This window comes from Protobothrops mucrosquamatus, unplaced genomic scaffold (genome assembly GCF_001527695.2).
Source record: "Protobothrops mucrosquamatus isolate PMUCROS unplaced genomic scaffold, P.Mucros_1.0 scaffold13, whole genome shotgun sequence".
In the NCBI taxonomy this organism is placed as follows: domain Eukaryota; kingdom Metazoa; phylum Chordata; class Lepidosauria; order Squamata; family Viperidae; genus Protobothrops; species Protobothrops mucrosquamatus.
The window spans coordinates 1,069,878-1,083,857 of record NW_015386400.1 but is presented as its reverse complement, the minus strand read 5'-3'; the positions used below and the strand labels follow the sequence as shown (position 1 = coordinate 1,083,857).

At 36.7% G+C, this 13,980-nt stretch overlaps 1 protein-coding gene across 3 annotated transcripts in view; it reads left to right on the top strand.

Moving 5' to 3' along the window:
* ABI1 (abl interactor 1) overlaps positions 1–13,980 on the top strand; it is an 83,623-nt gene that overhangs the window by 25,766 nt on the left and 43,877 nt on the right. For all 3 annotated transcript variants that reach the window (XM_015810645.1, XM_015810646.1, XM_015810644.1), the window contains exon 2: positions 7,947–8,114. In XM_015810645.1, the coding sequence (XP_015666131.1) occupies positions 7,947–8,114 (168 nt within the window). The remainder of the gene's footprint in view (positions 1–7,946; positions 8,115–13,980) is intronic.

Here is a 13,980-nt window from a genome sequence, read left to right as displayed (position 1 = left end):
TGCTTGAGGGAAGTTAAACTCTAAATACAAAATCCAATTAACCATTCCTCTGGTATAACAATCAAACAAACCACTTGATAGGCTCTGTATTACCCTGAATCCCCCGACCCACTGGCAAAACCAGATTTGCAGGGTCTTTCAAAAGAGTATCAAATTGGGGACCAATCTTATATGCAAGTATAATGTACCACAGGGAGAGAGGCACCATAGAGTACGCCCTTCATCTTGGTCCCATAAGATGGACTTCCTTCAGAGAGGGAGAACAGAGGGGGAGTAGAGGAAGCACACTGAGATTAGGAAAAATGAATGGAGAACCCATTCATTTTTTTGTTTTTGTTTCTGTAATAGTTTCTCTCATAGTGATTTCAGCCTTCCTTTACAGTTAATGGGCAATGGGCATCAATCTGCATTCTAGGATTTATAAGAATTACTACACAACAAACTTTAAATTAGGCTTGTACAAAATACAACCTGCCATGCAGCCCACAGGTGGTTTTTATTTTTGAATACTCAACAAATCTACTGTGGGAGGCCTCCAATCCTGTCATCCTTAAAGACAAGCTGGTAAGGGCCTGCAGGCCTGGCTGATCAGTGTACAGGCTATTCCTTTTTGGCCTGTGATTGCTTTTAATTTATGAATCTTTGACGCTTTGCATTTTATAAGTTGTACAGCCTTATTAAGCTGTCTTAATGAATTCATTTCTTTTCTATTCCAGTGTTTGATAAATATTGAAATACCAGGACTGAGGAATCTATGGCCCAATAACTTGGTATATATTAAAATAATGTTGGATGAATGCCTCTGTTGGGACTGAATTGTGTGAAAATGCTGATAGAACACAAGAGCAAATTTTGAAGAAACTAAACTGGAAATGCCAGGAAATGTAAATTAAATTCTGAAGGTTTCTCAGAAAGCTTAAGCAATAAGAGTTGTTGAATTACAGGAGCAGAAAAGAATTGCTTAAATGGGAGCCTGCTGACTATTGTCTATTTTGGCACCAACGTGCAGGTTAGGGCATCCTGTATTAAGTGAAATGGAATGTGAACAGAATGTAGATTGTTTAAATCATATGTAAACCGATTAAAATAATCAAATTTGCATTTCACCAGGCAATGCAAAGGAGGAAGGACTTTCTGCATAACTAGATATCACTGCATTTCTTTTCAATAGGAATAAATATAAGAGTAATGTAGATGACAAAATTGGCCCAGCTGCATAAAGTTTGGACATAAGGAATCTTTCTGTACTTCAAAATCTTTTAGATTCTCCAGAAATGAACAGAGAAAAGTAGACTTCAGATAAGTAAGGAGAGAGAAGATATACTTATCTGTATGATATTCCTCTCTCCTGAAGAGGCCCTTCAGAGTGTAAAATAAAATATTAGTAAACAAATGTTACAATATACAAATGAAAAATGTCTTGGTACATATGCATTGGATTATATCAGAAACAGCAAGTTTGGCAGTATAACAGTATTCCAACAAATTTCCTACAAGCCTGCGGAACATAGCTGCGCAGTAGAAAGTGTTTGGAATGTGTTGTGAGAAAATCAATTAATTAGTTATTATTGTTTAGAAACAAGGAATTTGCTTATTTGTCTTTCTTTTTCTTATAATTTTATTCAAAGTAGTGCTGGTAGAATTCTCATGAGGAATGCAGTGAGGTAGGTCAGCATTACATCAGGCTTCTTTTACGGATGTGAGTCAGTGTGGTTTGACCAATGCTGATTAGGTTCACCCAACATCTTAAGCCACGGTATGATTGTTTACTTTTAGGTTGACATGTTGGAGAAATACAGGCAGTCTTTTTTGTAAACTATGCCTAATTTTGTAATGTAGCTAACTTCTTGTGGTTTATTTAATAAATCATGATTGAAACAAGGCAGACACATGTGGATCTTTATCTTCCTCTAGTTTTGAGCTGCAAAGGTATGTCAGGTTGCTGGGTATATGGAATCTAGAAAAATTTTATGGGTAGGTAAGCCTGTGTGCCTTAAGTCTTCTTCCTGCATTCCAAGCAAATATAAACTAAAGACTCTAAGACAGTTTTGCAACTTTTGGTCATGACACATGTTGGCACAGTGGTTAGATTGCAGTATTGCAGGCTGCTCTGTTCACTGCCAGGAGTTCAATCCTGACTGGCTCAAGGTTGACTCAGCCTTCCATCCTTCTGAGGTTGGTAAAATGAGGGCCCAGATTGTTGGGGGCAATATGTTGACTCTGTAAACTGCTTAGAGAGGACTGTAAAGCGCTATGAAGCGTTATATGAAATTTAGTGCTATGTTATCACTATTTTAAGATGTGCAGGCTTCAACTCCCAGAATTCCATAGCCAGTTAGCTGGAAGAATTCTGGGAGTTGAAGTGCACATATTTTAAAGTGGCCAAGATTGAGAAACAAGCTCTAGGACTTTGCCCAACATTTTTATCTGTGGGAAAAAGTGGAGTGCCCCAGGGCTCTGTTCTGGGCTCAGTGCTCTTCAACATCTTCATCAACGATCTGGATGAGGGGATAGAGGGGAACTCATCAGATTTGCAGATGACACCAAGCTGGCAGGAATAGCCAACACTCCAGAAGACAGGTTTAGGATACAGGAGGATCTGGACAGACTTGAACACTGGGCGCTATCTAACAAAATGAAATTCAATGGTGAAAAAAGCAAGGTTCTACATTTAGGCAAGAAAAACCAAATGCACAAATGCATAGTATAGGGGGTACCTTGCTCAGTAGTAGTAACTGTGAGAGGGATCTCGAGTCCTAGTGGACAATCATTTAAATATGAGCCAGCAGTGTGCTGCAGCTGCCAAAAAAGCCAACACAGTGCTAGGCTGCATTAACAGAGGGATAGAATCAAGATCACGTGAAGTATTAATACCACTTTACAATGCCTTGGTAAGGCCACACTTGGAATACTACATCCAGTTTTGGTCACCACGATGTAAAAAAGATGTTGAGATTCTAGAAAGAGTACAGAGAAGAGCAACAAAGATGATTAGGGGACTGGAGGCTAAAGCATATAAGGAACGGTTGCTGGAATTGGGTATGTCTAGTTTAACGAAGAGAAGGACGAGGGGAGACATGATAGCAATATCATGTTCCAATATCTCAGGGGATGCCACAAAGATGAGGGAGTCAAGCTATTCTCCAAAGTGCCTGAAGGCAGGACAAGAAGCAACGGATGGAAACTAATCAAGGAGAGAAGCAACCTAGAACTAAGGAGAAACTTCCTGACAGTTAGAACAATTAACCAGTGGAACAACCTGCCTCCAGAAGCGGTGAACGCACCAACACTGGAAGTTTTTAAGAAGAAACTGGACAGCCATTTGTCCGAAATGGTATAGAGTTTCCTGCCGGAGCAGGGGGTTGGACTAGATGACCTCCAAGGTCCCTTCCAACTTTATCATTATTATTAAGCAAGGTTTCTCCCAGTACCCTACCACTCTAGAGTTGGAAATAATTATATTTGGCTACTTCAGCTAATTTGTCAAAAAAGGCAAGTGGTATAGTGCCATTTTATTCAGAGCAGCAAAACTTTTGCAAGTAGCCAAATAAATTCTTTGACATACGGAGACGATGCATAGTGTCAGCGAGAAATATATAGGAAGGAAAGAAAGAAAGAGAGAGAGAGAGAGAGAGAGAGAGAGAGAGAGAGAGAGAGAGAGAGAGGGGAAGGGAAGGAAGGAAAGAAAGAAAGAAGGAAAGATATTTTCACTAGAAAAATGTATTTCTTAATGAGATTTATGTAAGTGATTGCCCAACATTTATACAACAGAGAAGTCTAAGATACCCCAATTACTTCAGCTCTGTTTCCCAGCAATGAGTAATTGCGGCTCTCATGATCATCATCCTGCCACAAGGCTAAGACGCTATCACTTCCTTTCTTACTTCCTGATGGTTTTATTTTTATTTTGTATTTGGGCGGAATGAACAAAAATAAAACTGTATCTTTGGATTTTGAAGTTGGCACCACTGTGGAAAACGTCTGGGAGAAATATAACCATCATTACCCTTTTCTACTTTTTTCCATAGATTTTGTTTGACTTACTACAGCTTACTTATTTTTATTAAAACAATAATAATTTTTCAGTTGCATTTCTTTTTGTTCATCCTTGATTATTTCTAAACTGACTTCTCCTTTGTCCTTTCTTGCTTTCAGTAATTACTCTTCCTGTAATTTTATAGGCATATATATCTGTGATTAGTTCCCTTTTGTTTTGTAGTACACTTATGGGTCTTCTTAGTTCCTTCCTCTTCAGTGCCTCTTAAAACTCATTGTCCAAAGCAATTATGTCTCTGCTTTTGAGTCAGGAATCTGGTAAGACCTTTTCAGACTAGTGCATTTTATTAAAAGACCTAGTTCACAACAGATTATGCCTTTTAATAAAATGTGTTATTTTTTTAAAAAAGCCACCAGATATTTTCTCATTTTTTTTTGCTACCGTAGACTAATGGTACAATCTTCCTACAATCTCTTACTTTGATAATTGTGGACACGGGTGCTCAGAGCCCTCTCTGTGGGCACGCACGCTGTTGCCCAGTCCTAGGCCTTCAGCTGGGTTTTATAAAACCTTTTCACTTTAGGCCTCCGCACCGTGTACCCCCCCAAAAAAGTTCAATCAATCAGTCAATTTCAACTTCTTGTGGGAAAAAAAAAGATCTTGCAAAGTTGGAATTGATTGATTGAACTTTTTAGTCCCACCTAGTCTGCTCTTACTACCGCAGCCACGCCCACCCAATGGGCCACACCCACTTGGCACCCGATGATGCATAAGTGGGTTTTGGGTTGCAGTTTGGGCACTTGGTCTCTAAAAGGTTCGCCATCACTGAACTATGCATACCTTATGAAGGAGAGCTTGCCTTGCTTTGTCAGTTACACATGGAAATTGGTGATACCTTGCTTCAGAATCAGACCTACCCACATTCTCTCTTGCTTTCCTTTGCTACCAATATTAACATTTATTGTCTGTATCTTTTTTGACTTAGTCTCTAGATCAGCTTTCTTAAACTTGTACACCATCAGGATGCATGAATGTTAACTCCCAAATTTCTCAGCAATTCCCCATTGAAATCAGGAAATTCAAATCCATACCTCTGCAGAATACTTAGGTTGGGGAAATTTATTCAGATTTAATGATATTTAATTAGGGATGAAGATAAGAGATGAAAGTGTGAAAGGAATTTTTTAAAGCTTACAAGTTCTGAAATCGGGAAACCCAGACGTTGGTTTGTACAGTAGCTGAAAATTGCATTTTCTTGCACAGAATGTTGTTGTTAGTTGCGAAGTCGTGTCCTCTATTCTTTCCCAGCATTAAGTTCTTCTCCAGTGAGTCCTTCCTTCTCATTAGGTGGCCAAAGTACTTGAGTTTCAACTTCAGGATCTGGCCTTCTAAAGAGCAGTCAGGGTTGATCTCCTCTAGGACTGACCGGTTTGAATGCCTTGCAGTCCAGGGGACTCGCAGGAGTCTTCTCCAGCACCATAGTTCAAAGGCCTCAATTCTTTGTCGCTCAGCCTTTCTTATGCTCCAACTTTCACATCCATACATTGCAACTGGGAAAACCATGGCCTTGACTATACGCAGGGTGATGTCACACCTTTTCTATTAGCTGAAAGCTCATTTTCCATTTGCCTATTTAGTCTGTCAACAGTAATGCTTCATCCCTCAAAAGAATATCTCTTATGGATATTAAATACTACTTTAAAAGGAAATGGAGTCCTTTCCTCCTCCCTCCCTCCCGCCTTTCTTAGTTGTATCTTCTTTCAACAGTTTGTTTTCAGTACATGATTCTGAAAACAATTCCTTGATATATGAAATGTGAAGATTTAAGAACCTTATGAATATTACAATTCCAAAAATATTTTAAGATATTGTTCAATGTGTTTAGATCTTGGGTCCCTACATGGTGTTCAGGGGCCTCTTTGTGCCTACCAAGTTCCCTGCTCTATCATTCTACTTTAAAAAACAAACAAACTAAAAACATTGAGTTTAAAAAAGTGAAGGTGACAAACTGCAAAGCAAATCGCCACCTTTCATAACTGAAGTTTTCAAGGGAACAGATACTGAATCAAGAAGCCTCTCTCTTTGCATATTTTTTTTTAAAAAAAGATACTGGGTGCTGCACACTGCTATGTTTTTGAAGTTAGAAGTATGCAAAATGTTGCAAGATTGAAATGTTACAACCTCGGAAATGTTCTGATGCTGTGCTAATCTTACTAGAAATATTCTGACTGTTTTTCAATCAAATAATCTTGTGGGTTTTTTTTTAGGATAGAATTCATCTGATAATGTTGGAATACTTTCGGTAACATGGAACGGAGCATTTTAACCTTGAAACATGTGCCCACAGGCCATAAAAGGTTGAGAACTGCTATCTTAAGTCTCTTAAAACCCTCAGGCTAGTTGGGAGAACTGCACAGGTTGCACACAGTAGAGGTTTTTTTTTTCCTTCAATAAAACACTAAGACATTTTTTATTGCATGTAGATAAGGAGGGGAGATGGAGAAGTAATGTTTGCTGTACTGCCACCTGTGGGAGCAAGCAAATATTATTTTTTAGACCAAGATATTGGAATATGGCAAGGGTTAGCTTGATAATTTGAGCCAGATTAATTATTTCCTAGCTCATTGGCTTGTATTTCCTAATACCTTTCTGGAGCTATCAGATCTAGTGGCCATTCAGCACTCGCCTGCCAGGCACCACCCCCAGTGGTCTTCCTAGGGCAGGGGTCAGCAACCTTAAACACTCAAAGAGCCATTTGGACCGTTTCCCACAGAAAAGAAAACACTGGGAGCCACAAAACCCTTTTGACATCTAAAATGAAGATAACACTGCATATATCAGTTTTTTACCTTTATGCTATGTATAAAAAAAACTATAGTGTGTTGCATTGATGAAATCAATGAACTGCTACAAAGAAAACAATTTTTTATTTCTGCATGCAACAAAAACATTTTGAACTCCCCCCAAAAAAAAGATGCTGGGTCGAAGGTTACTTTCAAATAAAATACTCAATGTCTATTTGAGTCCCCCCTCTCTCTGAGAGAGAGAGAGAGAGAGAGAGAGAGAGAGAGAGAGAGAGAGAGAGAACGCAAGTGCCTGTCTCTGTCTCTCTCTATGTAAATGGCGGAGGATGACTGGGAGTCACAGTCCAAGGACGACCCGAGTCCTAGGGCCTCATGCAACTTTTAACCTTTTAGCCTATCCTGGCTCTCTAATTTGCATGTGGCCTGTGCTGGCTCACTCAGGATCTCCCCTGGCACCTGCCCCCCTTACCTGGAAGTCCTATCTCTTGCAGCTTAATGACCTTTGTGTCTTGGCTTACAATAGTACTCAGGATTGCCCGGGATGATTGTCGGTAAACAATGTGGAATTATGTAGTTGTGCTTTATGTCTGTATCATTTATTGCCATCCTAATCTGAGAACTATCTGCAGTTGTACCTTGAATATACTTTTATTTATATTGAAATTCATAAGCTCCTGTGAAATAGTAAGAATTTAACTAGCTTGCGTAAAAAAAGTCTTTAAAATTCTTCTGTAATAGTCAACCAAAATTGCATATAATACCGGTATTGCTTGTTTTTTCCCCCCCATTTGAATAACCAGTTTGTCTATCTGGGTGTGAACTATTCTGCAGGAGACCTTTCCTGTTTCTGAATTGTCTGATTGGAACATACTGTACACTGCAAGAATATTAGCATGTGTGTTTCATACATTCCATTCCTTATGAAGAGAATTGTAAAGTGTTTCTAGGGGATACAATTATGGGGGACTTTCTTTGGAGTCACCAAAATGTTTTGAAAAGATTATATGTGCCTAGGTATTTATTCAAATCTCACTCTATAAAACATATTAAAGCAAAATCAGTAATTGATTTTGTTAAGACTTCATGTGTGATCTATCTGAATCTTAAAAAAATAACACTTTTCACTTTCTTGTCTCATTCTTTAGGCTCCAGACAAAAGGAAAGCATTAGAAGAGACCAAAGCATATACAACCCAATCTTTAGCCAGTGTTGCTTACCAGATCAATGCATTGGCCAACAATGTGCTCCAACTATTGGATATCCAAGCCTCCCAACTCCGGAGAATGGAATCCTCTATTAATCATATTTCACAGGTAATTATTTGCCAGGAAATTAAGTTGTTATAGATATTTTCTTCCTCCACAAACTGTCACCGGGTAATAATTTGACATATCTCAATTTATGTCAACATCTTCAGGTCTTGGGAGGCCAGACATGCTGTATCCGTGACATAAGCTTTACTGACTTCAAATTTGAGATAAACTATTCTTCACCTGCGATATTTAGCTTCATTTTTCTCCCGATTTCACCAATTTCTTGATGTGATTACTGCATTGTATGGCCATTGTCACTTTAAAATATTCCTACTTGGTCAATCATACCAGCCCAAGGAGAAATAATAGATAACTGTAATATATACCTGAGTTTGCAAAAAGCAACTTTTGTAAAATTTATATAGTTTTAATGTGCATTTAGTAAATGATATTTTAAATACTAGCAATTGACTGGAATTTCTGTGGTTGAAAAATGCACTTGTGAAGTGTGATATCACATGACTGCATCATGGCAATTTCTGCAATCCCCATTGTCATTGTTGCGCTTAGTTCACAGGTTGTTGAACCAGGCCATCCTTGCAATCATGCAGGCTCCCAATGACCAAAGCTAATGTGGAAGCCTATAGCAAAGTCCCAGGTGCTTGTAAACAGACTGTCAGGTTAAGTGAGAGCTGTTTGCCATGCACACAGATTACAGTCATGTGAATGCAGAGAGCTGGGATGGTCAAAATTTCGAAGACCAGTCATAAGTATTGTTTGTTCAGTGCTATTGTAACATTAAATAATTGTTGATCGAGTGGTTGTTAACCAAGGACTATCTGTATTTTCTATCATTAAAATATTTTTCTATTTGTTTTGTTTTAAAACATAGGATTTTTTTTAAAAAAATGGCATTAAAAATAAACTTATAAAGTACTACAGCTAGTTAACTATTTGCATAATTATGCAAATGAATTTCAGAGAAGGAGTTTCCCATTTTATTTTATAATGTTTGCTTTCATGAGTCTGAATTAATCATAATTTAAACCAGAAAATCTATTTTAAAATAAATATCACAATGTATATATTTAAAGCATGTCATAAGGATATTAGCATGTTTAGGGAAGTAGATTGCTTAAATTTTTAAGTCTGTTATTTTATATTGCATTGCCTTATTAATACTAGTTAAGCCATAATCTAAGTACAAAAAGCACAGCCATTTGTTTTGATAAGTTTTTGGCTTGGTATGAAGGTTGTATTATGTACAGAAACATTCAAGTCCCCTGGGTTACTTTTTTTAAAAAAAAGAATGAATAATTCTTGCTTTGTGAGACTGTAAATGCTTTTTTATCTTAGAACTTTTGGAAATTAATCTAAATTCTATTATCCTCTTCAAGTTACTTTATAAAATTAACTTTTAAATTCAGTTTTAGTTATGTGCTATCATTTTTAACATTAATAAAACTAAATTGTTAGTAATTTTTGTGTTCTCAGGGCATTAAAGTACAAATACACTCAACTTATCCGTTGAGTGATTTCACTCGTTATTCGCCACAATAATGTATGAAAAGGAAATACTATTTATAAACACTTGGGGTTTTTTGCCATCTTATTTTAATATTGCTGAAGTGGAATTTTTTAAAATTCTACAATGTATATACAGGTATAAAAAAATGCCTACAACTTCTTTCCTCCCCCCCTGCTATGTAGTTTCTACTTACCAGAAACTATTGTTATTCTCTCAGAACATTAACCACTGTTCACTGATCAATTTTCCAAATGTAATTTCTGCAGTCTACTTATGTAGGGCCTACATGCAAAGGAAATTGAGCATCAGAGTTTCTTTAAAAAGCACATAAAGATTTCCAATATCAAATATTGCCAGTTATTTTTTTAATGGATTAAGGTGACCAAACTTGCTTTGAAATGAAAATGATCAAAGTATCAAATTATATAAATACAGCATAAATGGGAGATGTATTAAGATTATTATTATTTCAATAGTTGGTCATTTGTGGAGTGCAATGTATTGGTATATCACTATTTCATATACTGTGATCCATTAAGGCACTATAGTGAGTGCCTAAGTCTGCAGGATGGAAGACTAAAATTCTCAAACTTTCCCCAGAAACCCTTTAGGTCTTCATATTAATTACGACCTTGCTTTCACCCATGGAGAAGCAACTTGAAAACTTCTGCTGCACTCAGTTGTGTTCCTGGAGTCTTCTCTGTAACCCCCATACTGTGCGTTGTGATACCTTTTGACAATCAGAAGGTAGCTAGCTACTTGGTAGTTAATTCTGTCACAATTACATAACTGTTTGGGGAATGTCTTTTCCAAGTATTCTCCTGGAATGGCACGCCTTGTGAATCCTCGATCTGTGTTGGGAATACTTCCATTTTTGAACAACTATTAGAGAAGAGCCTTTACCTGACTTTGTAATTTCTAACTTCTGCATGAGAAAAAGGCTTCTTCTGGGATTCCTTCCCTTGAGTTTGACAATCACTACAAGTTTGTCTCCTCTTCTAGGAAGGTTCTAAAAACGGAAGTTTTCCTTGAGGGTGTCTCATCTCTGCTTCATTTTTGGGCAATAATTACTATAAAAACAGATGCCAATTTGGCTAGGAAACTGGCATCAATTGGAATAATGTGTTAATTGGCCCCTTATGGCTCTGTCCATATGATCTCTTAAGTGACATTTATATGTTTAAGCCATAATTTTTTTAGCTTATTCAGGCACACAAATGAAAATCAGTACTAAAACATAAAATAGTTTGTCAGATTTGCCTTAGATCCTGGAGAAACTTTCCTAGAAATATGAGAGCTAGCCAACAGTCTAATATAACTTCAGGATTTAGACCATTTCCTGACTAGTGATTTAAAGTGACTTTTGGCAACATTTTTGTAATTATTTTTAAGCCTATTCTCATTAATGTTTTCTTGGTACAATAATGATTTGATGATGCTTTAGGAAGCCATAAAGCACTAATGAGACAATGCTTAGAACAGAGGTCCCCAACCTTTGGGGCACCAGGGATCGGTTCCATGGAGAAAAGTTTTTCCACGGACCGGAGTGTGTGGGTTTGTGTGCTGCCTGCATCCCACGGATAGGGCTTTGCTTGTTTGTACGGACCAGTTGCTGGCAGGCTGTGGCCCGGTACCCGTCCATGGACCAGGGGTTGTGGACCCCTACCTTAGAAGAATTCCTGATACAGTGGTACCTCGATACTCATTGTAAATTGGTTCAGGGAGGCACGATGAGTACTAAAAATGATGAGTACCAAACAGATTTTTCCCATAAGGAATAATGTGATGAGTCACAAAGCAGCTGACACTGAGAAGTTCTAGCTTGTGTGTCAAGTACCAAACAAACAACGAGTACTGGGATAAAATTTTCATGTCAAAATGTGTTGAGTACCAAATTTAGTGAGTTTAAAAGTCAAGTATCAAAGTATCATTGTACTTCAAAATCAGCCTTGTCTCAGAATTCTTCAGTTACACCTTCCTACTTTTTGAGCCTGCCTGAATCATAAATCTCCCCCTTTTTTTCTCTGAATTAGTTCTCCTGAACCTTAAATAATATGTGGAGATTCTGTGGTAAATATATAGGACTTCCTTGGAGAAAAATCCATGAGCAAAAAAAGAATGCAAGCCATTCAATGCATACATTTAAATGATTGATTTTCTTTGGTGAATGACTATATCTACTCCTAGCTACTGAAATATTTTGAAATTAAACGTGATCATTTTTATTTTACTGGAATCCAGTGTGCAATTATTTGAAGATCACAACCTTTATATTCCACGTGTTTTCAAAGAATTAAATGAGGACAATTCATCCCATTGTGAAGGTGGTGGTAGTAGTATCTATGTTTTTACTTCCTCCATGTCGTCTCTAAAGCAAAGAGATTTTAATTACCCATTCAAGACCCCCGCTTCCCAAAGTATCAAGTGCTTATTGTATTGTGGCATTATATTGTTTGAAAGTATCTGCTTATGATCTATTGTGAAGAAATGAATAATTGCCTGTGATTTGGAAGGCAAAAGCTGTTATTTTATATTTTCATTGATATTTTCCAAGAGGCTGTTCTGCAGCTTGCTATTTTTGAACAAAAATTTTCTTTTCTCCAAGTACTGATAATTTAAAGAACATTATCTGGAAACATCAGTTACAGCTGAAACTATTTAAATCAAGGTAGGACAAATGTACCATTAGAAAATTATCTGATGCTGATATTAAATAGCAAAACCAATTCCAAAGAGATTATTCCCTTTCTTTGACTCCAAACAATTTATAAGTCTGTATTGCTTAATTGTAGTTGTTTTTATAATATTTATACAATCAAAAGCTACTTTTGAATAAATGTTTCTTTTATATTTATCCTAGCATTAGCATTCAGTAAATCTGAAATCAGATTTGATTTGGTTTATCCTGGACCTGCTTGGTAGCACAGTATCTGCCATTTACTTCTGGATAAGTAAATTACAATTGAAAACTGTTGAGGATTGTCACGTCATCCAGGTGTTAAGAATCCAATATCTGTCCCAACAGGTTCACAACATTAAAGTAAATTTAAAATTTAAAATAATAAATGTCTGAAATAAATAACAAAATCTAAAACTTTGCAGAAGGATACCAAATTCCTGCAAGATTTGATGCTCTTGCAAAAATGTAAAACAATTTTGCTTTTATTTTGGTGTTAGTATTATGTTTCTTTTCAGATACCCTAATGGTGCTTCCTAGTAATCATTTACATAGAATATAATATCTATTTTACCACTAATTTTTTCTCATTACTTTTTCTCATTTATTTTTTTCTGATAAGCATCAATTCTAGAATCCATATTTGAAATGTAGTTCTTTGCATCAATTATAATACAATTTGAATTTTAATCAGATTTTGCAGTGACACTTGGACATGAGTTATATTTTAATACTTACAATTACATAGCATTTCATAAAGTGCAACTTCATAAATCAGTTGGGCTATGGCCACTTTTTGGAAAATCAAGAAAACAGTTGCTTAAATTATACTGTATCTGTTTTCTCCATTTCCAACACAAGCTCTTAATGAGGAAGGTTCGACACATCCTCAGTTTTGTAATCTGATAAACCAATAGGTGTAAATGCCTATCTGTTATTTCAACTCTAGGCATGATAAAGATCCATTTTAGTTCAATTCCTGGTGGCTATTTAGATATGTTTACTTCCTTGGCAATAACATAGATTTGGCACTGCCTGCTTCTGGGATGTTTCTGGTGTTTCAGTCTGCTTGACAGCTCTGGAATTTTCTAATGGAAATATGAATCAATGCCAGTCTTCTGAGATAAGCCAAAGATTAAATCCTGCTACTTAACTGAGGCATTTTTTTCAATTCTTAAGTTCCATCCATTGCAGTACAGTAACTACCAAATCCAGGAAGTGGATTTATTGCTGTCCAAGAGCAAGGAGTTGCCTTATGGTCTTTTTCTTCAAGGTCATAATAGCTGAAGCTAAATGGAGGCTACTGTTGACTTTCATTAGTGCAACACTGAATTTGTATACTTCCTTTCTGGAAGACATAAAATGGAAGACATAAAATGGGCATGGATAAAACTGTGGATTGCCAAGTGGATGCTTCTTTGGCAGCATGCTAATCACTGATGTGACAAGATTAAGAGGAAACAATGGATTTAGAGCCTTGACACTGAAGGATAAGTAGCTCATTCATTGAAAAAAGAAAGGCTCTTCTAAACGAGAGTGACTTTGCTCTCAACTATTTAAGTCTCTGGTGTAATTATCTCTTTTTGATCCTTTGATTTATAGTTCTGATGTTGTTTCTCCACTTTATATTAATCAATACTGAGTGCAGTTGAGAAATACATTTTTATTCCATAAAGTAAGCAAGATATTAATGGCATTAAAAGTACTGTATGTTTTGTTTT